The sequence below is a fragment of the Anolis carolinensis genome, chromosome 2 (genome assembly GCF_035594765.1).
Source record: "Anolis carolinensis isolate JA03-04 chromosome 2, rAnoCar3.1.pri, whole genome shotgun sequence".
NCBI lineage: Eukaryota > Metazoa > Chordata > Lepidosauria > Squamata > Dactyloidae > Anolis > Anolis carolinensis.
Genome location: NC_085842.1, coordinates 296,821,885 through 296,849,085, shown reverse-complemented (window position 1 = coordinate 296,849,085; position 27,201 = coordinate 296,821,885). Strand labels below are relative to the sequence as shown.

At 39.1% G+C, this 27,201-nt stretch overlaps 1 protein-coding gene across 2 annotated transcripts in view; it reads right to left on the bottom strand.

Moving 5' to 3' along the window:
* plpp1 (phospholipid phosphatase 1) overlaps window positions 1-27,201 on the bottom strand; it is a 95,235-nt gene that overhangs the window by 48,615 nt on the left and 19,419 nt on the right. The window contains exons 2-3 of one of the 2 annotated variants that reach the window (XM_008102783.3): window positions 15,649-15,800; window positions 3,955-4,235 (exon numbers count right to left, since the gene is read on the bottom strand). In XM_008102783.3, the coding sequence (XP_008100990.1) occupies window positions 3,955-4,235; window positions 15,649-15,800 (433 nt within the window). Of the gene's footprint in view, window positions 1-3,954; window positions 4,236-15,648; window positions 15,801-25,041; window positions 25,197-27,201 lie in introns of both variants that reach the window. The other variant, XM_003216210.4, reaches the window with a different exon arrangement.

The window sequence follows — 27,201 nt, the reverse complement described above, 5'->3', positions numbered from 1 at the left end:
AAGTAACAGCACTAATAAGTTTAAAAACAATTAAAAACAGTTAAAATAACAATTGTTATATTAATTTATTCTCCTCCAACAGGTCTACTGTATAAATTTTATATACAGTAGACTCTCAGATAACAGTCACCCATAGAGATTGCCAAGGGACAGATAAATTCTGTACTGACTTGATATGTCCGGGCTGGCCGGGCTGTGGCGCAGGCTGGTGAGCAGCCAGCTGTAACAAATCACTCTGACCAAGAGGTAATGAGTTCGAGGCCAGCTCGGAGTCTGCGCTTGTCTCTGTCTCTGTTCTATGTTAAGGCATTGAATGTTTGCCTTATATGTGTGCAACGTGATTCGCCCTGAGTCCCCTTTGGGGTGAGAAGGGCGGAATATAAATACTGTAAATAAATAAATAAATAAATAAATATTGAAATACATCCTGTTTGACACCTGATTCTACCTTAAATGGGTCACTTTGGGAGCCATTGCTGTCCAAGACTGTTGCCACCATGTCATCATGGAGGAGCCACAGTATATTCACAAATCTGTCAGGCCATCCGATTTTTGGGGGGATGGTCCAGAGAGCACTGCAATTCACTGGGTTGAATGCCTTTGCAGGATCAATGAATGCCATGTACAGAAGTTGATTTTGTTCCCTGCATTTTTCTTAGAACTGTCATGCAGTGAAGATCATATCCACTGTTCCTATGGAGGAGTGGAAGCCATTTTGGGATTCTGGGAAGATGTCTTCTGAGATAGGTAAAAGGTGGTTTGAAAGGATTCTTGCGAGAATCTTCCCAGCGGAGATTAGAAGCGACACACCTCAATAGTTTCCACAGTATGTTCTTTCCCCTTTTTTGAAATGGTGTCATCTTTGAAGTTTGTTGAGATTTTCTTGGTCGCCCACACTTTTTCAATGAACTGGTGGAATTGTTGTGTAAGCTCAGGGCCACCCTTTTTGAAGATTTCAACAGGGATCCCATCAAGTCCACTGGCTATGTTATTTTTTAGTTGGCTGATGGCTTTGCTGACTTCTTACAAACTAGGCAGTGCTGCAAGCTCATCGCTAGTTTGTTGTTGTAGGATTTGCGAGAACCTCTTCAGCCACATTGGAGCTGCGGTTAAAGTGGTTGTGCTAGTGCTCTTTCCCAATGTAGTGTAATTGATTTTTTTATCCTTCAGAGTTTGGTTTGATCTGATGAACGTAGAGAGTGTATCCATGATTTCTTGGGCCATAGATGACCTTTGTGGCATCCAAGAATCCGAATGCATCATGGACATCTGCAAAGTGTTGAATTTCTTGAGCCTTTTTTGTCCATCAGATTTACTTGAGTTCTCTGGTTCTTCTTTGGACTTCAGCTTTTGCACTGGCATATATCTTTTTCTTAGCAGCACAGTTGGTGTCTCTTTGCCATATTTGAAAGGCCTTTTTAATCAATTAACTATTGGTTTGCAACCAACAGTTATTGCATGTGTTTGTCAGGACCCAGACTGCAGAGCACCAATAACCATGCGCAGAGACCAGAATCTATCTAATATCTTTATTAAAGGATTATATAAAGTCAATAAAAACAAGTGAAGAATAAAGTTCAGAAATAGACCTTTCAGGAAAGGTCAAATATAGTCCAGGAAAATAATGTCCAATAGGAGATATTAAGGTCCAAAGTTATAATCCAATAACCGAAACACACACTCTGCCGAGCAAAGTGTGGGGAAATGACAAGGTCCTTTAGTCCATTGAAGCTTGACAACAGGGCTGGAAAACAAACTAGATTCTTGGCAAACAAGACTTGATACAAGGCAACAAAAAGCAAGAAAAAGGTCCGTGGCGAGGTCCGGGGAACAAGGCAGGCTTGGAACTAGAACAAGGTCCGTGGCGAGGTCCGGGGAACAAGGCAGGCTTGGAACTTGGTCCTGGAAACAAGGAACTGGAGTAGCGTAGTCCACACACGTTCTCACTCCTCAAGCTGACGAATTGACTCCGCAAGGATCTCCTTGCGGTAAAACACCTATATAGGATCTTGTTTTCCCGCCAAGGAACACTTTCCCTGGAGAACAAGAAGTGAAACCCAAACTGTGTCCAGATGCATGACTCCTTAGAATTTCCCAAGGGAAACAGGCTTAATCAGCTAATTGTCTGGCAGCGATTCTGGCGCTTCGGCGCTTCGCCTCCCTAGCGCCTCTATCTCTATTATAATTATCCTTACGAGAAAATGGGGGAGAATTCTGCCCAAGGCTTGTTTGGCTGACTTCTTGAGGGCAAACATCCTGCAGGTGCAGGGGCTCCGATTCTGGCTGAATCGGTGGGAAACCCAAGTTTTCCTCTTCGTCTGCCACAATAGTACTAGGAACGGGACTACATGGCCCATGAGACATCACAGTGTTATATGTTTAACCCATTGTTCCAACGTGGCTCCACCTTGTTGATGGGAAGCTTGCAATGTGTTCTTCCTCTTTTCCTATTTCTTTCAGCCATACTAAGCATTATTGTAGAGCTGACAAGTAATTTGGCTTTTTCTCTTTGAATGGCAATTCCTTCCTGTACTGTGTCCCAAACTTTCAGAATAGCCTTTAGATTTCAGAGATTATCTATGGTGGGAATGGCTATTGTTTAAAAAACATAAATTCAAACTCCCTTGGGCATTCAGTGCCAGTCCTACATTTCTTTGGAACCAGGACATTAAAATTACTTTCACCTCTCTGGCTTCAGCAACTATTTTCAATGAACCTATTTCAGCACATCATCCTTTTATCTTTGATCACCAAATTTCCACCCCATCTCACACATTGTGAAATTCCTCTAGGCTTTAAAAAAATCTTTTGATACATTGCATTACGGTGGATGGAACATTGCAGAATTCTACTGGCCTAAAAAACTCAAAGGATTATCATAGATACAGTAGAGTCTCACTTATCCAAGCCTCGCTTATCCAAGTTTCTGGATTATCCAAGCCATTTTTGTAGTCAATGTTTTCAATATATCGTGATATTTTGGTGCAAAATTCATAAATACAGAAATTACAACATAACATTACTCCATATTGAATGGCTTTTTCTGTCAAATTTGTTGTATAACATGATGTTTTGGTGCTTAATTTGTAAAATCATAACCTAATTTGATGTTTAATAGGCTTTTCCTTAATCCCTCCTTATTATCCAAGATATTCTCTTATCCAAGCTTCTGCTGGCCCGTTTAGCTTGGATAAGTGAGACTCTACTGTATATGTAAATGGGTTATATACATGTGGTGGGTTTTGGTGTCCATGACTTGGATTCATGACGCTTATAAGTTTATCTATAACATGATCTGCCTTGTCATGAGCTTTGGGGGTTCCTCCCTAGTGAGCTGATTCCATGACAATTCCTAACTTCTGAAACGCTTAATAAATGTCTTCTTACATATGAATGGTGCCACTATAGAAGGAATAGTACTCACAAAATGAACAATGGAAACAGAAGGAATGACTCCACATGAAGAAGTGGCATACGCATCAGAAGCAAACTAATTATGTCATTAGTCCTACTTGTGACATCTACTCTTGATGATACCAATTCAGCAAAGGGAAAAGATGGTGATCAACAAGATAATGCAATCCTATTGACTACTATCTGATTTGTTTCCTACTTCTGCACAGTCTAGTGCTTCATAAGTGGAATCTAACAAATAAATTGACAGCAATTACAGCAATTTATACTTAACTCAATTTGCAGACTAAAATCTGGAAAGCATTATCATTATTATTACTGTTGTTGTTAATAGACACGCTATCTCAGCAATATACCCAACACATTATATGTGCTCAAGCAAGATAAAGCTGACTTTTGGTTCTGAGGCAAATTTCAAATCCATTATCATTACAAAGTCAACTTTACCGGGATCAAAACTCCACTTACAAGATATTTAAATTCACAATTTCATCAGGAAATCGCAATATATGTACATATGAAAAAGGTTATCACACTCACCTCCCTTCATTAACTTTTGTTTTGTCTCCAAGGCATTTGAAGTTTTCAATGTAACCTGCACTGCAGTTGATCTGTGACCAAGCTGGTTTACATATGTCCAGAAAGTGAGGTCTCAGTCTGCCTATTGAATATTTGGCAATGTCTGTCAAAGACTGGCTGATTGCTGCACCAAAAATGAATGTCCCAATGGCTTTGTAAATAGCAGCTATATAGTTGTTTCGCACAAATGAATTGGAGTGCAAACGGTTGTAATACACTGAAAGGGCCTCTCCTAGGATCATCTAGAATAAAAAACAGAAATGCACAAGTTAAATGGAAACACTTATACCACTGGAATAAAAGGATTATATCAGAGCTACACACATTTGTAAAGTGGGTTTTCAATTGTCTAGATGAAAATGTTAATTAAACTTCTATAAAAAGAAACTAATCTCTGGAAACCATCTCAGACCCCTTCTACACTGCTATATAATTCAGTTCAAAGTAGATAATCTGGATTTTATATGGCAGTGTAGAAAGAGTTTCAGTATCTGGTTCTAATGACCCAGCTAAAAATCACTGAAGTAAACAGGAAATTCTGTTCTTTCTTCACTTGATTACAAGGTGAAGATTTAATGAACCAACAACGTAAGTATTGGCAACCCTTCACCTTTTCTTCCTAAAGACAAAATCAGCCTTTCCCACACCTTTTATCAAAAGCTCAACAGCATCACCCTCAGCAAATAGCACATTTCAATCTTCATCAACTTTCTACTCATTCTTGACCTTCTGCTCAGAAGAAATGGTTTCTCCGCCAAAAACGTGATCATTCTGGAAATTCAGGAACCAAGTCAAATGGCAAGACAAGAACACACATGCCATAGATGTTAAAGGCCAACTTTTAAACAGGGAAACCTCCCAAAGTAAGCAAAATTGAATCATGTAAAAGAGCAGGCTTCCTTCAGGATGGAAAGGTTTGCCAAAACAACAATAGAGCACTAAAGGTGGAGATCTAGAACTATAGGGAAGTACACTTTTATAACTTTAGCAGTCTTTGAAATGTTTTTATTTTGTGTGTGCTTTATTGCAGTAAGGCAAATCAATTGGAGAGCACTGCTAATCATTACTTGATAGTAAAGACTAGGTGATGTGAAGTGTTATTTGTTGTGGTTTCCCACCATAACCCACAAGGATAAATATTATTCTAAAGCTAAGAATCTAATCAGTAACTATTCTGAACAGTTGCTAGACCATGGGAAAGAGATCAGGATCCCAAGCATGCATACCAGAATTTAGAAGGAGTTCCCCCCCCCCCCTGTTTTTCCAATACTCTGGCCAAGATGTAACAGTGCCAGTTAAAGTAACAGTACCTACTTGGGAAAGGGAAAGAAAGTCATCAAAGTGCTTTAAAATGTAGCAAGTTCAGATTTTTCATTTTGAGGCCCTATATCCCAGGATCTGATACCAGGTTTCCTGTTTATCCCAGATTATCTGGCAGTGTGGACTCATATAATCCAGTTGAAAACAGAAAACCTGAGATATAAGGCTTGTCTGGAAGGGCCCTGAGTCTCGTGTATTCAGAACAAGGGTTACAGTATTCACACAAGGTTTGTTTTGCAGGTGAGTTACACAGGACTAAATCAACCTGGGAAGAGCCATGAGAATTTGTTTTATGATTGGAGATATGGCTGATATAAAATTGTAGAAAATTGGAAACTCAACACACATAGCCAGAAGTAGTTTCCATTTGTGTCTCTTGCGATATAAGCCACCCTGCAAAGTATATGTTCAGTGGTACATATTCCTATCTTTACAGTCATCATTCAAAATACTGGTAATCAAGTGTAATATAGGGATGTTAACATGATATAATAAAAAATATCCTATGGAGGGGCATGTATGTTACTTGCTTGGTTAACTAATACCAAAGCACCCTGTTTTGCCAGGATTATCCACCAGCAATGTCGGAATGAATCAATTGCCCTACATTTCACATCTGAAAGGAGCTGAAACAACAGCATGTGAAGGTGCAACGAGAGAGCAGTTCTCACCCAGAATTAATAATCAGAGCCACAATAAAGAGCCCAGGGTTTTTGTTACATGCCCACTTGTAACAAGATTGGAATGTCTATCTTCCTATATACTGAATTTATTCATTCTGCCAAAACTGCACACAAGACAATCTATGTTGCTATTATAAATAAGTTAATTATCTATGCCAAGCATGGGCAAACTTCAGCCCTTCAGGTGTTTTGGATTTCAACTTCCACAATTCCTAATAGCCTACTGGCTGTGAGAGTCTTATGCCATTACCAGGCTCAAAGCACACGCGGGCCCATTTGTGTCTAGACCAGTGTTTCTCAAACTGTGTTCCTCCAGGTGTTTTGGACTTCAGCTCCCAGAAATTCCAGCCAGCTTACCAGGTGTTATGAATTGTGAGAACATCTGGAAGAGCAGAGTTTGAGAAACTATGATCTAGATAAATTCTTTGGAGTTTAATAAATGACCTAAGAAACTTGTGCCAAGGTAATTTTTGCACACTCATGGGCTGTGGCTTTTCCCAGGAAACAGATGATACCCTTTCCATAATTACCTCAGTGGGTTTTACAGAGCAAGTAAATTGCTTTATCTTATATTTAAGATGGGTGTTGCTGCATTATCCCATTCTGAGTTTCAGGGCAGGTGTCTAATTATTAGCATGACAGGTAATTTATTATTTCATAACCAGAGAAACTCAACACAACCTAACTACCATGTTAAAATTAATCTCAATGCTTCCAAGGAGGATGATCTTCTCTGACAGTTACTTTCAGTGCTAAGAGTACCTTATAAGAACATTAGCTCCTTCCCAGACATGCTAATATCTCTGACAACTTTGCAACTGTCCTTTAGTGGTAATCTGATTATCTCCAGACAGGGTAATCTCACTTATCAATGTTTATTTGCTAAAGACAAATACATATTGGTATTTTTCCTACAGAATCAGCACTTCTGTTAACTACCAGGTAATAGTAAAATATAAAAAATTTCTAAAAGAATTCAACAAATTGGTAATTCTGTGTTTACTCTCAAAAATGATGACTGGTGCTTGACTAAAAAAAAACAAATCAATGTTGATGAAGATGGTTAGAGATGCTCATCTGGTTTCAGCCACACCTAGAAAACTAGAGTCAATCAGTGGTGAAGGATGCTTACTCACATCAGCAAAACAAAGTGTGGTGTCCCTAAATTTTTATCTTACTGTGCAGGTTGCTCAGCATCTTCAGGGGATATCACAACAAGTACACAATTCAAGAATTATCTGCAGCTATTCATAACTTGCTTCATTAGCCCCAAAAGTTCCATCTCATCTTTTAGAATGCCAGAAATAAACAGCAAACTTTCTGAAGTATGATGACTGGAAAAGGCAACCAACATGAAGATGCTTTCATCTCTCTGAATACTGAAGGATTACCAATTCAGGAATTCGGACAAGGTATTAACATTGAATTAATCCCAATTAATCGGGCATCCCCTGGGCAACGTTTCTTGTAAGTGGCCAATCTTTCCAACCCCAAAAGCATTGGATGAATGGATGAATACCAAAGGTCTTTATCAAGACCATTGCTAACAATTATGTCTATTAATATAGAAAGTTTGTCACTTGCTAAGGAAGAACTATTAGCCAAAATGTCTGAGGACATTTCGTGTGACATCCTATGTATACAGGAAACACACAGAGACATCACAATGAGAAGACCAAAAATTCTTGGAATGCAACTGGCAGTGGAATGACCTCACAGACAATATGGCAGTGCCATTTTTGTACAATCTGGTGTAGCAATCTCTGCATCTTCCCTCACAGAAGTGAACAACATTGAAATCTTATCTGTGGAACTTGATAGTTGCATCGTATCATCACTCTATAAACCACCTGGGGCTGATTTCTATTTTACGCCCCCAACCAATTGCCACAATCATGAAGCCCATTTTGTTGTGGGAGATTTCAATAGCCATAGCTGTGTCTGGGGCTATGACGAAGATGATAGAAATGGCGAAGCAGTTCTAACGTGGGCCGACAATAGTAGAATGAGCCTCCTCCATGACAGTAAATTACCACCATCCTTGAATAGTGGCTGATGGAAGCGTGGTTATAACCCTGATCTGATTTTTGTAAAGGAAAGCATAATCTACCAATGCATCAAAAGGGTATTAAACCCGATACCTAACACACAACACAGACCAATATGCTGCGTAGCATATGCAGCTGTAAGACCAAAAAGTGTCCCATTCCACAGAAGATATAACTTCAATAAAGCTAACTAGACAAAGTTTACAGAGACCTTGGAAGCTGCTATTTCTGATATATAACCTTCTATAGAAAATTATGACCTGTTTGTAGAAGCTATGAAAAGATCCTCAATCCCTAGAGGCTGTCGCACAAGCTACCTACCAGGCCTAAACGAAGAATCGCGAAATCAGCTACAGGAATATCTCAGACTATTTCAAGAGAATCCATACAGTGATGGGACTATAGCAGCAGGCCAAAAACTATCTACAGCCTTAGCTAATGCTAAGAAAGACAGTTTGATAGATCTGCTTGAGAACCTTGAAATGTCCAAGAGTAGCCGAAAAGCCTGGCAATTGCTGAGACGCTTGGATAGTGACTCTCTGGTTAACCATGGACACACAAACGTGACACCAGACCAGATAGCTCACCAGCTAATTCAGAATGGGAAAACCAACTGCAGCAGAATAAAGATGAAAATCAACAGGGTGCCAGAACTTGAAACCCACCAGTGGTCTTCTCCTCTAAACCTGAAAGAATTCAGAGAAGCCATCAAGCGATGTAAGACTGGTAAAGCACTTGGCCTAGATGACCTGATGATGGAGCAAATCAAACACTTGGGCCCCAAAGCTGAAAACTGGCTTTTGAAATTTTACAATCAATGCTGGCACACAAACAGATTTCCAGAGCATGGAGGAAAACTAAGATCATTGCCATTTTAAAGCCTGGTAAAGATGCCTCCAATGCCAGGAACTACCGACCAATATCCCTCTTATGTCATCTATATAAAGTCTATGAGAGGATGCTATTAAATCGACTAGGACCTGTTATCGAACCCAAGCTTATTGCACAACAAGCAGGTTTCAGACGAGGGAAAAACTGTACAGGTCAAATTCTTCATCTGACTAAGCATATCGAGGAAGGCTATGAGAAAGGCTGCATTATAGGAACAGTTTTTGTGGACCTTACGGCAGCCTATGACACGGTGCAACATAGAAAAATGCTGCATAAAGTCTACCATATCACCCAGGACTTTGACTTTACAAAAACTGTCCAGACCCTCCTAGAAAACCGCAGCTTCTATGTGGAGTTTCAGGGCTGGAAAAGCAGATGGAGGAGGCAAAAGAATGGTTTACCCCAAGGCAGCGTTCTTGAACCGACCTTATTTAACATCTTCACGAACGATCAGCCACTACCACCACTCACAAAGAGCTTTATATTTGCTGATGACCTTGGCCTTACAACACAAGCGAAAGATTTTGAAACAGTTGAAAACCAACTCACTAATGCCTTGAAAGATCTCTCCAGCTACCACAAAAAGAACAACCTGAAGCCTAACCCTGCCAAGACACAAGTGTGTGCTTTCCATCTATGTAACCGTGAAGCCAACAGGAAACTGAAAGTTACTTGGGAAGGCCAAGAGCTCGAACATTGTTTCCATCCTAAATATCTTGGTGTCACCTTAGATCAAACACTAACATATAGAAAACACTGCATGAACACCAAGCACAAAGTAGCTGCACGCAACAATATCCTGCAGAAACTGACTGGCAGCGCACGGGGTGCAGACCCACAAGTAATAAGAACATCAGCCCTGGCCTTGTCTTTCTCAACTGCTGAGTACGCCTGTCCTGTCTGGCACAAGTCTGCACATGCGAAGCAGGTGGACATAGCACTAAACGAAACATGCAGAATAAACACAGGATGCCTTAAACCTACATCTGTTGATAAACTCTACAAGTTAGCAGGCATTGCCCCTCCTGACGTGCGACGGGAAGTTGCTGCTAACTGCGAGAGAAATAAGGTCGAACATTGTGAAAGCCATCCACTGCATGACTATCAGCCTCCTCCCACCAGACTCAAATCAAGGAAGGGCTTCATGAGAACCACCACTCCTGTTGATGTTCCTCCAGCAGCAGCAAGGGTGTCCCTCTGGGCAGCTAAACCTGGCAATTCTAACTGGATGGCCCCCCATGAGGGTCCTCCTCCAGGGGCAAACCAAGAATGGGCAACTTGGAAATCCCTGAACAGACTCAGAAGTGGAGTGGGCAGATCTAAAGACAACTTGGCAAGGTGGCACTACCTGGAGGAATCCTCCACCTTGTGTGACTGTGGAGCAGAACAAACAACTCCGCATATGTATGCTTGCCCACAATGTCCTGCCTCATGTACGGAGGAGGAGTTGCTTAAAGCTATGGACAATGAGGTTGCTGTTGCCCGCTTTTGGTCTAAAACTATTTAGTTGCTTGTGATTTCCTTTTTTTTCATCATTTTAAAATGTATTTGTTATGCAATGCTTTTGACACGAAATAAAATAAAATCACAATTACACATAATATATACAACACCTTGGACATAGATATTAGTGTCACTATTCACGTGTCTACTTCCCTATGTAGCCACAGCAGATCCAGCGGAAACTTAAACACACATGATTCAGTTGTTGTTTCTATATTATTATTATTATTATTATTATTATTATTCCTCACCTTTCTCCCCATGGGGACAAGACCAAATAATGTGGACATCTAGAAGTGCATTTCTGTCACTTCCCAGAATATAGCAGTGATAATATCACTGTATTATGTGCAACAAGGTGAAAGAAGAAAGTGCAAAAGCTGAGTTTCAGTTAAACATCAAGAAAGCCAAGATTATGGCAACCAGACTGATTGATAACTGGCAAATAGAGGGAGAAAACATGGAGGTAGTGACAGACATTGTATTTCTAGGCACGAAGATTACTGCAGATGCAGACTGCAGCCAGGAAATTAGAAGACATTTACTTCTTGGGAGGTGAACAATGACCAACCTCGATAAAATAATGAAGAGTAGAGACATCATACTGGCAATGAAGGTCTGCATAGTTAAAGCAATGGTATTCCCTGTAGTAAACTATGGATGCGAGAGCTGGACCATAAGTAAGGCTGAGCGAAGGAAAATATACACTTTTGAACTGTGGCGGTGTTGGAGGAAAATTTCAAGAGTGCCTTGGACGGCAAGAAGATCCAACCAGTCCATACTCCAGGAAATAATGCCCAGCTGCTCGCTGGAGGGAAGGGTATTAGAAGCAAAGATGAAGTACTTTGGCCACATAATGAGAAGTCAGGAAAACTTAGAGAAGAGAATGATGCTGGAGAAAATTGAAAAGGGGTCGACCAAGGGCAAGATGGATGGATGGTATCCTTGAAGTGACTGGCTTGACCTTGAAGGAGCTGGGAGTGATGACAGCTGACAGGGAGCTCTGGCATGGGAGTCAGAAGCGACTGAACGAATAAACAACAAATGTGCAACACTATCTATCTTGTGGAGAGTATGCCTTAAAATGCGTTCTCAGCCTCTATCCCAAAACACCCCACCAAAAATAAAAAGCCAAAAAGGAGTGTCTATATATCATTTTCAGTAACTTTGGAAGATGAATGCTGTAGCCCTCCAGAATGGCTGAAAATTGGATTTGGTGAAGTATTTGATGATGTGAATTTAAGATTATGGATATTTATGCCTTTCTCTCAATTGCTCTCAAAGCTGATACAAGATCCTTGCAGCTGGCCTTCAGACCATGTCTAGCCCTACTTTAGGCAGTCACACACTATTAACTAAAAAATCTTTTAGTTATTCTACTACACTTAGATCCAATCTTTTCTCCACAAATTAGTAAATACTTCATCTTGATTAGAATGTATATTTTTGTTAAAATATTAGAAGGCTAAAAATGTATTTTTCAGCAACTGACTTTCTAAAATACATTTTCTGAAATTTCTTTATTTTATATTAGAGGACCCTCAGGCTCTTTTCTTTAGATACCTAGCATAATGTTTTGGTTAATATTGTTATAGCCTTGAAGAACATCCTGGGCTGAAAAAGGTTTGAACTGCTTTTAGAATAAGCAGCATTAAAAATAGCTAAAGACACTGGAAATGACTTCCAGGAACAAAACAACACTACAGAAAGGTTATTTTTACTTCACCTCAAGAGCAGTGAGAACTGGAAATCAGAAGAACGGTGAACCTGTTCATCTTCTCATTTATGGTAAGGAGCTAGTAATTTGTTTAAAGCATTCTTTCATTTTTCCTTAAATAATTTAACACTGATGATATATTTCAGTACAATGCATATCTGAATAAATTATAACATAATTATCTATAGTACAATCAATTTTCCAGTAAACTGAGGAAACTATCAGAAATATTTGGGCTAAAAGCAAACATGTATTACATATGAACAGCCTCTTACCCAAGAACTAGGCCCAACTTAGTTGAACTTTAGAAATTAGGTAAGATCATGTGAGTTCACGGTGGTATAGTAGTGATTCTGGGATTCTTTGTAATGCAAAGACAATCACAAGAATTCACTTATTAATGCAATGGTGAGCAACAAAATTTCACACTCCCTAAAGCTATTTGCCCCAAGTAAAAATACACAGGATTAGCTCTGTTGCAAGAGGTAATCCTATACTTCTACCCTTCCCTGATTTAAGTCATGGTGCAACTTAATCAGGAAAATGGCCTGTTGACAGAAAAAAATGACACTAAATCTCCTAAACAAATTAACACCTTTTAAAAGTTTTGAATAAATGAAAACAAACATTTTAAAAACTCTATGACATGATCACAGATTCAAACATGGAAAGAAAGGATGCTACCGTATATTGGGTCAGATCTAGATGAGGATTTCAGCTCTGAATGGCATCAACCCTCTAAAGCAGAGCTTTCCATACATTTTATGTTTTAAACACTTTTTAAACATGCATAATTTTGTGACACGGTAATTCAGTTTTAATAGCAAACCAGAGGTTAAACCAACTCCCTGTAAGAGATACAGGCACATATACAAACTGTAATACCAAAATGTATGGGGACTCATGAACACCTTTCATTTATATATTTTAAAATACATGATTTATTTTACATAGACTCAGATGTTTCTTATTGCATAGTAATTAAAAGTTTAGATGTGTGCAACACACTAACAAACGTGTGGCAAATCAGAGTTTGGAAAACTCTGCTCTAAAAGTTTCAGGAAGGATTCTTCCCTAATTTCACCTAAAAATCCCTTCAATCTACTTCTGGCCTCCCATCTAAATGAAGAAAGATCATGTATTCAGAGTAATATAATGCTCCTTCAGGTGAATCAGATGTAACATCACTTGGAATGTCCTGTTTTAAGCACTACAGCTCATAAAGGATAATTACAAGCTGAAATATGTTGAGGAAAGTGACTAAAAACAGTAAAACAATCAAACTCTGTGAGGAATGGCTTCAGCACCTGGATATATGTTTAAAGAAGAGAGGTTTAAGTGGTGCTAGGATAGCCACCATTGAATGGCTTCTTCTAAAGCTGTGGTTCTCAACCTGTGGGTCACCAGGAGTTTTGGCCTACAACTCCCAGAAATCCCAGCCAGTTTACCAGCTGGTAGGAATTCTGGGAGCTGAAGGCCAAAACATCTGGGGTTGAGAACCGCTTTTATAAAGGGGTGCCATGTAGAAGACAGAGCTAAGTTGTTTTTTGTTGCTCAAGAGGGCAAACTAATAGACTGAAATGACAAAAAGATGATTTTGCTTAAACATTAGTAAGAGCTTCCTAACAGTACAAGTCACTTTACAGTGGAATGTACTGCCTCAATGGTGGTGGGTTCTCCTTCAACTGAGATCTTTAAATAACAATTGGATGACAATCTTCTAAGAGTCTTTAGCTCCGTATTTGTGCATAGCAGGGATAGGACTACATGATCCTTGTGGTCCCTTCCAACTCTAAGATTCCATAATTTTATATGAAGTTGATATGTCCTCATATCTAGTGCACATTACAGTTGTTCATGAATCACATTTTTTTCTGAGCCATGAAGTTACTCTATTATTCTATAAAAGCTAGGATTGAGCATTAGACAGAAAACTGCACCTAACTACACTTACTTGTACTATCCATATTTCTGTAAGAGATCCTACCTACCTTACAGACTTGATAACCCTGTGAACAAATGCTTCATTCAAATGTTAAAGGATATCATCTACTACTTTTAATTACTATTAGAATCCTGAAATCATTTCCTTTTGTTTGAGTAAATACAAAGGCTCAAGTAAGAAGAATGTTTTATTTAACATGGACAGAGTGAAAAATTGGAGACACAAAAGTTATATTTATCTTAACCTCACAGTTAGTCCCCAAATGAGAAGCAGCAAAATGTTATATGTTCCATCTTAAGATGCTTATCATGATCTAAATTAATCAAGAATGACTCAAAACCATTCCCAAGGGCTTTCAGGCTACAGTCCTTATTTTTTTAAACATGTACTATCTTCAGGCTTGCAAGTGAAAAGACATGATGTAAGAGAAAAAGTTGATGTGCAGGAAAGAGAGGAAAGGAAAATCAGTAATTGGACCTTAAACTATGGTTCTTATGATTTTAATGTTTTAATATTATGTCTGTCTTTTTATATGTGTGTTTTAATGGTCTTATTTTTATCTATGTATTTTAACTGCACTGTGCACCACCTCGAAGCGGTTAACAAATAACATGTATTATCATTACTATTCTATTACTAGTACTAATACTACCACCAACAGGCCTAGAAACAGTTAAGGTAATTGAATGGAATTATCAGGCATTAAACAACAACTGAGAGTAAGAAAAAAACTACAATTTTTTCGTCAGACCAGATGGAACATTTCTGCTTTGGCCTCTTCTGCTGATTATATTCTGTTTACCTTTCTTCTTTCTTCACGATATACAAAGTAAGTCCTATTCACTGTGCTTATAGATGGCTGTTCATAGTGTGTGTGTATAGAGGTCAAAGCACAAACAGTTTATGAAGGCTGATAATCTCCCTTGATCACAACCTTGGAACCTGAGGCTGTTCTTAGATTCATCTTTATGTCTATGTGGGTATTGGACCAAAGGCCACTGACATTTCTAATAGGGTAATGACCCAGTAAGACACTAATTTATTCATATCCTCAAGGCAAAATGATGATAAAGATTGTTATGTGTCTGCATTAGTTTCCTGAATAACCTAAAACTGAAAATATTTTCCTTGAAAGCACTGCATAATCTTTCCATTCTGGTTTTCAGTTAAAAGCAACAGTAGATTCAGATCTTCAGTGACTTTCTTTGGATACCAATCAAACTAGATATTCTGCGAGTGGCTTTTATTTTTCAAGGGAAAAAGGTTAGCTGCGGAGATTTTAGAATGAAGCAAACAATGCAAGTACACAAGTTAAAAAGGACTTTTAACAATTAAGTTTAAAATAACTACATTACAAAAATTCTAAGATGTATGTAAATTCTGCTCAACATAAAGCAGTTCATCCTTGTTCATAAATAAACCAAAAGCTTACTCCTGAAGGAACTCCCTTTTAAGTACTCAGAGCTGCTTTCTTTAAAGACTGTAGACTTTAACATCATGTATACCTGATTGCAAAAAGATAATGGAAAAAATTAGGTGTACACTTACAACGATTACATCGAACGGAACAATAATCCCCGCTAACAACTGATATGAAATGGTGTCCTCTCTGTATGGATACTGGATGGATTCATCATTACAGAACACTCCTCGCTTGAAGGGAATATGCCTTGCAGTCAGAATTGCAAAAGGCAAGCCAGCTAGCAAAAAGAATAAGATAATTATGTTACACAGGGTGTTTCAAAAGGTTTTAATCCCAAGCATTTTCCATCCAGAGCAATAAGCAAGAGCATAAAAGAGACATGCAGATAGCTGGACCATTTCAGCTTCCTTTCCCATGCATGCTGATTCAACGTATGTTTTGAAGCTTTGAGTTTAAAAAGAAAGGCACAAAAACTTCTCAGGACTTCCACAACTGTCCTGGACCAACAGTTCACAAAAATGCATTCTTAAAAACAATTTTAAGGCCATTCTAATAGGCCTTCTATATTTCTTACTCATAAGCAAGCCAGATTTTCATTTTCCTCCCTAGTCAATGTTCCTATCCAGAGACAGACAACTGTGTTCTACGAAACATTATGTGTCATAGCAAGAAAAGAGGAAATAATGCAAAGGAATATGGAAAAACTTGGTCACTGTTTATTCTGTAAATTGCGTCCAGCACCATCACTTATGGTAAATTCAAACCAAAACAACAAATCAAAAGAAGAAGCCTATGCAAACACATGCAGCAGAGATACTTCTTGTAGATACAGCTCATTGCTGCATCTTCTTTGCTGCCTTTATAATCTGGCGGACTAATTGTGATTAGGAGCACCTTTTTAAAAGCTTCATCTACAAAGAGGACTTCAGTGAAGACACATCTCACCATGAATCTGATAGGCAATAAGGAATGTACACATCTAAACTTGAATGATATATCCATAAAAAGCAAACAGACCACAAAAGTTGCTGTCCAACATCAGATTTTTTAAAACAAAAAATATACAAGTGTGCCAAAGCAGAAAAAGAATCCCTCCACTCTCTTTGCTGTTTATAAACAGCATATTTCAATTTAGTGTAAGAGAAACTCAACCCCTAAAAAACCTATTTTAAAGATCTCAAGGCAGAACCATGCTAAGTTTTTAATTACCCTGCCTTTAAGACAGCATGAAAATTTCCAGGTCCAAATAATTACTAAAAACATTCATGTATTGCTTGCTGGTCGTAACTCTTATAAAATTAATTCTAAGGAAATTTGGAGCCTGAAGCTTGAAAGGAACTTCAGATTTTTATGGAAGAAAGAAACAACTTCAGATATTGCAGTCTTGGACTCTGCCCAGCAGATCTGTCCTGCAACACTATGGCACTAAGAGCCAGTGTTGTGTAGGTTTGAGCACTGGACGATGATTCTGGAGGCCAGGGCTCCAGTCCCAACGCAGCCATTGAAACCCAGGGCAAGTCATACTCGCTCTACCCCAAATGACAGAAAAAGAAAATCCCCTCTGAACAAATCTTGCAAAAAGAAAGAAAACCCCCTCTGATAATTTACCTTAGGATCACCATAGGGCGGAAGTGACTTTAGGTCACACCACCACCAATGTGGCAATGCCTTAGTGCCACACAATCTCTGAGTTCTGCTTCAAATTCTTCTATCATATTCAACTGATGAAAGAAACAGGGCCTTTGTATGAAATATGAGGATTTCTGCTGAAGAAATCCCATTTTAGATGCTCATGAAGAGCATAAACATAGAGAATCAGCAGCAAACTATCTACACATGACAATTTTATGCATGAAGTAAAATTAATATGAGTAAGTCTGAGATTTTCCTCAGTTCTTTTTTGGAACATAAGGTTATGCAGAGGCAATACCTTATAGATAACATTAAATCCAAATACATAATATTCTTTGTTTTACTGTGGTACTGAGTGTTTTCTCTGTTTTCAGCTTTCACCATTCTGCCTGCTTCTCATAAACCAGCAAAACCTCAGAGAAACTACAAATCTTTCAATTCAGAAACTTGTACAGTACCTTGTTATGTGACAAAATTCAGAAGACTTTTAAAGTTAATTGAATTTGGAAGTTATTCAAACATATAAAATTTAAAATGTTCAAATGTGATAGTTTCATTAACAATGTTATACAGAAATAATAATGGCCCTACATACTAATCAATTCCTTCTTCCAACCAAATATCTGTTTTTTTTGTTGTTGTTTTTTTTTTGGGGGGGGACTTGAAAACCCCTACTTTTATGGCTTCAAAATTCCAAAAATGTTCCATCTCTACCATTATCATACCAATATGCAGCTCTTCACAATTAATTATCCATAAATGATCCAAATGTTGTAACCCAATTTTAAGTTAGGTACAGTATTCCTATAATCCTGCATTTAGAAGCATATAACAAATGATTAATTGGAAGGAAAAATGAAGCAAAACCTGTATAAACAATCCAGAAGAACCTTTGTTCAAAATTAGTACTAGAAAACAAAGGGACACCAGTAAGATTGGATGTCTAGTCCTTTTGAAATTAATTTTCTATTTACACTTCAAGGTTTTGCATATGCTCTATTTACAACTCAGACTGTTGTGTGTTCTGTTTGTTTAAATTCCTTTGAGGGTTAGGCTGATCAAATTGGTAATTCAATTAGTTTTGCAAATATATTTAAAGGGTGTTCAAGCATAAGGCTTAAGTCTGTTTGCATTAGTCCAAACTCCTTAATTAAGAAATGTTTTGACAGGAAATATTAGTTGATTTTTTAATTGCATTTGCACTCAATCTTGTTCAAGGCAATGTTTTAACATCCAAAAAAATCTTATGATGTAAATCAGGCAAAATAGCTATGACCTTAAAGAAGGTTTTTAGCATGCACATTCATGTCAGTGTATATTTTATATATAGCAACAAGAGCTGAGGTATTCCTGAGAACAAGCAGGAGGTGCTATGGCTGACTCACACCTCCTTCCCTCACATAGCACTCCCTGTCTTTTTATCACATTCACTAGCTTTGCCCGACCACGCGTTGCTGTGGCTTATTGGAATCATTTGTTGGCCAGGTGGAATAGCAGTGAATAGCCTTGCAGCTTCAAAGCCTGGCCGTTTTCTTCTTATGGGAATCCTTGTTTGGCGAGCTGGAATGCAATGGGATAGGCTTGCTGCTAGGAAGGCTGGGTACTTGCGTTCTAGGGGAATGGTTTTTTGGGCTGCTAGAATTGCAACAAATAGCCTCACTGCTTCAAAGCCTGGCTGCTTGCTACCTAGGGTAATTTTTGGTTGGTCAGCTTCAATAGTACAGAGTAGTATCACTGCTTCAAAGCCTAGCCACCTTCTACCAAGGTTAATCCTTTGTTGGTCTGGTCGAATTGCACTGAATAGCCTTGCAGCTTCAATGCCTGGCTGTGTTATAACTACTGGAATCCCTGTTTGGCGAGCTGGAGTAGCACCCTTAATCAAAGAGCCGCTTTGAAGCCTGGCTACTTCCTTTGTATGGGAATCATTGTTTGGCCAGCTTGAATTGCACTGAATAGTCTTGCAGCTTAAAAGCCTGGCCGCTTTCTACATAGGGCATCCTTGCTAGGCCAGGTTGAATGATACGGAGTAGCCTCGTGGCTTCAAAGCCTGGGGGTTTTCTATCTAGGGGAAATCTTGGTTGACAGGTTGAATAGCACTGAATAGCCTTGCTGCTTGCAAGCCTGGCTGCTTTCTACCTTGCAGAATCCTTGGTTGGCCAGTTTGAATAGCAATTAATAGTCTCGGTATGGCAGGTATGAATGTTGCAATTAGCCACCTTGATTAGCATTTAATGGCCTTGCAGCTTCAAAGCCTGTCTGCTTCCTGCCTGGGGAATCCTTTGTTGGGAAGTGTTAGCTGGCCCTGATTGTTTCCTTTCTGGAAATCCCAATTTCCCTGCTTTCAGACTGCTTTTTTTTACTGTCCTGGTTTTACATATTATATTATTCTGTATTATACCACAGTAGTTATTACATATTATATTTATAATTTATATTATCTGCTTAGAACTGGATTATATGAGGCCCCTCCTACACAGCTGTATAAAATCCACACTGAACTGGATTATATGGCAGTGTGAACTCTAGATAATCCAGTTCAAAGGAAATACTGTGAATTACCCTGCCTTGGCATTCTGGGTAATATAGATGTGTGGAAGGGCCTTGAGTCGACACTGCCATATAATCCAGTTCTAAGCAGATAATCTGTATTTTATAGGCTGTGTCGAAGAGGCCTAACTGCCTGTACCCTGGGCGCCATCTTGGCTGAGGGAGTTGCTAGGACACGAAGGGGGAGGGGCCTAAAGGCAGCGGGGGGGGGGGGGCTAAAGGCAGCAGAGCCTACCTTTCTAACTGGCAGTTAAGGGGAGAAAAACTCTTCCTCATCCTCTGTAATTGGACTATTTTTCTAGGGTTTTTTGATTGAAAGACATATTTTGGATGACTACGTCTTTTGTGACCAAATTTGGTGTGATTGGGTACAGTGGTTTTGTTGTTTACTCCATAGTAAAATGAACATTACATTTATATATATAGATAGATAGATAGGTTCTGGAATACAAACAAGCTTGAAAATAGAGCTAACAAAACTTTGAGGCCTCCCAAATAATAAGTAAGATGCATCTACAGTGTTCAAGGATTGTCAAATATCAACAGGACCTCTTCCAGCCTCACTAAAATCCCACTCTGCAACTACACAGAATAATGTCTATCTTCTGCAGAGCCCCTAGTTCACCACTGCTCCTACTACTGGTCATTTCTCCATTGAAGTGGGACCTGAAACAGATGTTGCTGTGAGAGTGTTCCTGTTCAGTCAATAACGCATTATTCCATTATATTCTATTATCACCGTCACCACCACATGGCTTTCTCCCTAAACTCAGACTCATCAGTTTTTGTCACTATGGGTTTATGTACTGCTGTTGTGTTCAGGCATTGAATGTTTGCCTTTTTATGTTTAGAATCCACCCAGAGTCCCTATGGTGAGATAGGGTGGAATATAAATAAAAGTTTTATTATTATTTTCATCATCATCACCACTTACAATTCTCCTTATTCTTTGGGTTTCCATTTTCCCTTCATGAAATATTTTGCCCTTCCCACTGAGTAAACAGTCTTTACTGGGTTGTATCTATTGATTCCTCTTGGACATGGTTGATTCCGTTTTAGCTACAGGCATCTCTGAATTCAGGAAATAGAAAACATAATGAGGAGAGAACAAATGGATAATGTTTTCCTTTCCGCCCCTACTCTTAAAAAGGCATTATAGTCTGCCACTGAAATTTGTCTGCACACTACTTCATGCAGCATTTTGACTGAGAAAATGAACTAAATGCAGCACATTCTGGCAAACAGTCAATATTTTACATGGATTTAGATTTTTTTTAGTTTAACATCAATAGTCAGTATCATAATGAATATTTAAACACCCACTTTAAAGGTTCATGTCAATATAAATGCAAATTCAATAATCTAGAATTGGTAGGAATATTTTATTTCTCACTAATAAGTATGGGGGCTAATAATAAGCATACACAATGCGACTCTGAAAAAAGCCTGGTTTTAAAACAAAGAAACACAATAAAAATATCCTTGAAGAATAGAAACCACAAAGTTTGCTCCCTGTTGTGTAAAATATTTTAGTAACTATTCATTTACAGACAGATTTTGTACCTCCTGAGATCAGACATAATAGGGTAGCCCAATAAAATGGAAGATGTTCATACCTGTCATGCTGCCACAGAGACCCCCATTATTTTTCCCAAATTTACATCATCTTTAGTTAGAAGGGCCTAGCCTGTTTGTATATACCAGTAGTGGTTGTGGGAGGGAACCACAGTTAGCCCTTTCCTTTAAGACTTTTCCTTTCCCTTTAAGACACCCACCGGAGACGGAGCCTTACAGCTAGCTCTGGCAGCCTCTCTGGAGTCAGCCATTTGTCCAGGAGATGTTAGAATAGTAGTTCCCAACCTTTGGGCCTCCAGGTGTTTTGGACCGCAACTCCCAGAAATCCCAGTCAGCTTACCAGCTGTTAGGAAGTGTGGGAGCTGAAGTCCAAAACATCTGGAGGCCCAAAGGATGGAAACCACTGAGTTAGAAGGAGTAAGGACACAAAAAATATCGCACGTCAAAGGTTGATAGTCAAATGCTGGTAGAAGTCCAACAGTTGAACAGATGAACAGTTAGTTTCCCAAACAAAAAGACTTTGCCACAGATACAGAGAGCAAGGAAAAAAAGACATGGAAGACAAGTAAGCAAAGAATACTGTTAAATCAAACCTTCAACGTTTATCAGAGACTTCTGGTTGTTAGATCAAGAAGGAGTTAGAATTTGGACCTTTTGTGATTTTATTAAATTCTGTGTACATCAACTCTGTTCCTAGTGAGATCAGGGCACCTCCTGAAAACAGTTTGCGGGGACACAACAATACCCTTTTAAAAGGACTTTCAGTGGTTCCAACTCTTAATGAACAATGGCAACTTGCCTGGTTTCAGGTTCTACAGGATAGTCAAAGGAGGAGCAGCTCCAGGTAAATGTCAAGTATTAACTGTAATACTATGTCTCTGAAGTAAAGAGCAAACATATGAGCAGTACTGACTTTGGGAATTGTAGACTTAATAGTGAAATATTACTTTCAGGGAGAGTTACTGTGAATACATGACTGTAATTTGTGAAGTGTGGTTTATCCGACTGCGAAAAGCATTTCAGCAGAGGTCTTACTTTTTTAAGAGCAAGAGCAATATTATGATGTTCTGCTAGTAGACATGTTATGATGTTTACAACACTCTCTAAGAAAGACGTGTGGCCTACTTCAACGTGTGGCCTACTGTTTTGATGATTCAAGATTGCTGATAAGTAAGAACTAAAACTGGATTTCCCCACACTTTCTTCCCCAAGCATACATTGAAATTACAGTAGCCAATCCTACATCCAAACATATATAGATTCATACTAAGCATCTTAGATTTGCATTTCAAGACTATAAATACTTCTCAACACTCAGTTTAACTGTACATTGGAAGTAAATAAGGATGCTTAACTCTAAATCTCTTCTAATGCAAAGAAATGTCAATTTATTTCACTAAGTAATATTTCTCAATTTCATTTCTAGCCTATGAAGGGGAAAGATAGGGCTAAACTGCTCTCCTCAACATCTAGCTTTAGCTACAAAGGGTCCTAAAATCAATACAGAATTAGACATGATTAAATCTGTTGATTTCAATATGTTTAAGCATGCATAAATTCTGCACTGGGATTAAGCCAAGGAACTATTATATGAAGAGAACATGAACTAGGCGACCTCCCCACCCTCTCCACCCCAGTAATACACCGGGGAAACATTTTATTCCTTTACCTGCTGTTAGTGTGATAAGATTAGCTCTCTTGTTTGGCAATATTGAAAGTAATCACTGATTTAATTTGAAAGAGTTAAGCAACTAATGGGATGTTAAAAATGTTTATCCTGGGCTATACCAGGCATGGGCAAACGTCAGCCCTCCAGGTGTTTTGGACTTTTGGACAGGTAGGCTGTTAAGAATTGTGGGAGTTGAAATACAAAACAGGCTTGGTCAGACCACACCTGGAATACTGTGTCCAATTTTGGGCACCACAGTTGAAGGGAGATGTTGACAAGCTGGAAAGCGTCCAGAGGAGGGCGACTAAAATGATTAAGGGTTTGGAGAACAAGCCCTATGAGGAGCGGCTTAAAGAGCTGGGCATGTTTAGCCTGCAGAAGAGAAGGCTGAGAGGAGACATGATAGCCATGTACAAATACGTGAAGGGAAGTCAAAGGGAGGAGGGAGCAAGCTTGTTTTCTGCTGCCCTGCAGACTAGGACACGGAACAATGGCTTCAAACTACAGGAAAGGAGATTCCACTTGAACATCAGGAAGAACTTCCTCACTGTGAGAGCTGTTCGACAGTGGAACTCTCTCCCCGGGGCCGTGGTGGAGGCTCCTTCCTTGGAGGCTTTTAAGCAGAGGCTGGATGGCCATCTGTCGGGAGTGCTTTGAATGCGATTTCCTGCTTCTTAGCAGGGGGTTGGACTGGATGGCCCATGTGGTCTCTTCCAACTCTACTATTCTATGATTCTATGATTCTATGAAAACACCTGGAGAGACGAAGTTTGCCCATACCTGGGCTAGACTGTTTGCTCACTTTAGAAACAGACAAACACTTCTGTAAAGCATTCTAAGACCTACAAATATAGGCCTAACTTGCCAATCACTTCAAACTAGTTCTAAACAAAGCTATGTCACATCAGTTAATAAATACAGAAGAAAGGGTTTGTGGACGTTGCTTCAATGGGCTGTTGCTTTCTAACTTTGTTTTCATACATCAGCTGGTTGATTGAAGCTTGATGTCAAAAAATGCCTACAAAAAGAATTTTCAAAATAATGTAATGCCTATCAACTTATGTTATCCAAAGTACTTGTTTAATCATAATTTATCAACACCAACCCTGTTTTATGTAGAAACTCTTAAATGTTACTACAACACCAATGCTGAATGTTCCCAAATAATGCATACTATATAACTAGGAAAGAAAATAGCTGTTCTGTAGTAATCAGTTGGTTTAACAGCAGAATCCTAATTATGATTGCTAAAAACTATTTCCCTATGGGATTTGAACTAGGGTAAACAGGACAAGAATGAGTCTTAAAAGTCAACACACTTTTTTCCCAATTATGAATTAGCCTTTCCCCACAACGATTGAGAACTGATTTTTCCCCCTGCTCTTTACAAGCACATGTATATAACGAATTGCTAGTTTGAGCTTAAGTCAGTTTATTTTTCAACAAATACAGAGCTTATCACAGAGACATTTCATAAGAAAACAGTGTTACTTAAGACAGAGATGCAATTAATTGAACATGCTATAAAAATGTTTTGTAATTATTTAGTCCAGAGGTTCTCAAACTTTTTCAGCTGTGGAGCCCTTTTTGAAGCAAAAGTTTCTCATGGAGACCCAATAAATGTTCATATATTATCTAGTCCAATCCCTATAGGTCATGCAGGAAAAACACAATCAAAGCACCCCCTGAGCAGTGGGAGGGGAATAAGGATTCGGAAGCAAAAAAAGTGTGTGTGTGTGTGGGGGGGGGGGGGGGTTGGGCAGCAAGAAAAAGAGTCTGGACAGTGAGGGGGATAGGGGAAAGTGTCTGTACCCTGGGAGGATGCTGCTGCTGCTGCTGTTTCGGAAGCTCCAAACTTTAATTTCCCTGCATTTCTCAAGAGGAGGAGACGGGAAGTAGCATGGCACTGCAGAGCCCCTCACTATCACCTGCGGAGCTCCAAGGGTTCTGCGGAGCATAGTTTGAGAACCCCTGATTTAGTCAGTCAAATTCATTGAAGCCAAACCTCCCCACTCAAAGTCTTGATCAAATGGTGAGGTCTCGAAGCGCACTAAAGATCTTCCCCAGACAGCTGCCCATATTTTTAGCTACTTACAGAGCAAATGGGCAGAGTGAAGCCCACTACGTAGAGGACACTGGATGTGATGGTACTGTCATGGAACGGATACTTGATGCTGTCATCATTACAGAAAAAGCCCCTCTGATACGGCTTTATTTTTGCCAAGTTTAGAACAGCAAGGGGTAAGCCAGCTGTTGGGGGAATGGAAAAATACAGAGAGTTAAATATATGTGTGTGTGTATATATATATAAATTTTATGCAAGTATGGAAGAAACTACAGAGCAACATGCAGCACTCAAGTGTTTCTCCAAGACAGAGAAGGTAATTTAGTATCATGCAATGCACAGAAGCTGCCTGCAACATGAAGTGCCATGAAATGGTCTGTCCATTTTGCCAGAAACCAGGCCTGCCAAAAATGTATTTATTTATTGCACTTTTATACCACTTTTCTCACCCCTGGGGGGACTCAAAGCCATGTACAACAATTGCAGAATTTACTGTGATGTTAAATTCGGAGTTCTTGGACATCCAAAAAGATCCTTTAAACATAAGGCATGTTATGGAACAAAGTTTAGATGCTAAATCACTAACATCAGAAATGGTGTAAAGAAAGGGGAAGCTTCTGAAACTTGTAAGTAACAAAATGTCTACAGGATTTGTGATACAATAGATTGAAGAGGGATGGTTTCGAGAAAGACACTACTGGCAGGAAACGTGTCAAGAACACTGCTGACTAAGTGGAATGTTAGATAAACCAATTTCAATAGTAGAAGTGTAGAGCAATGTTCCTAGAATAATCATGGAATTAACACCATTTAAGAAAGAGAGTTTGGTAAAACTGAAACATTTCTTCAATTCTACGACACACTTCCCCCCCCCCCAAATAAACTTATAAAAATGATGTGTGCCTTAGAACCAAAGGTACTATAGGTACAAAAAGGTGTGTGTATGTGTGTGTGTGTGTGTGTGTGTGTGTGTGTGTGTGTGTGTGTGTTCTGTTGGTGGTACTGAAATTAGTGTGCATCTTACAATCGATGGCATCTTAGCATTAAAGAATGCTGTATTATTTCAAGAGGTATGTTCTACTGGCCCACTGAGGCTAGAACTGTTCCCTAAGCTTGCTTTTCCCTTTTCTTAGGAAAAATGTTGAGCTCCACCAATTCCCTCCAAAGTTTGGGGCTAGAAAGGGAGGAGGAAATGTCTTGGCATTTGGTGCCCCTTCAATTACAGTCTCATGTGCTGTCAGAACAATTCCAAATAAAAGAATTTCCACACCTTTTTTTAAATTTAAGATTTTCTGCATGGCATTCAATATCAATCTTATGGAAGAGTAAATCCAGAAGATTGGTTTTTGCTTTGCGCTCTTATTATAACCACTATTATATTTGGAAACAGGGCAGGATTTACTCTACACTTAAGAAATCCAGAAGTCTTCAATTTGGGACTATTGTTGTATGGGTCTGTCTGTGCAGCTTATCTGTGAGAATTCTCTGCACTGAAGGAAACTTGGTACATGCGTCTATTCACTCAATCTTTTAACCCTTCTTGGGTTAGCCTTGGTAATGGGTAAAGACCAGGCCCATCCTAACTTATTGCATTTAACTGTTTCTTACAGTGTTTCCAAAAGATCTACCCCACATTTTGTACACATTCTTTTATTAGGAATCATAATTATGGAGGCTGACTTAAAACATTACATCTGTTCCAATATGTCCCAAGCTATAAGCACAACTACACCTGACACACTTTTGTGTAGGTCTACATCAGTGGTTCTCAACTTGTGGGTCCCCAGATGTTTTGGCCTTCAACTTCCAGAAATCCTAACAACTGGCTGGGATTTCTGGGAGTTGCAGGCCAACACACCTGGGGAACCACAGGTTGAGAACCACTGGTCTACATATTCTTTGTAACATGTTAAAACTTGGATTACACAGATGCTAAGACATTCAGTGGTAGCCTGAACTTTACTGTAATTTTTATAACCAAGGTGATATGACACTGTAAGGGCGGGAAAGAAAACTGTCATATGCAGGAACCAGCCCTTTCAGAGAGCTACATAATTAAAATTACAAATGACTCGTGTAAAGTGGCCAGCCTCTGAAGTTGTAACATACTTTAATGAAGACTTATCTCTCCCATACTGACATAATTCTAATTTCCACAACTGGGGTTAAACTCAAAGGGATTTTCCAGCT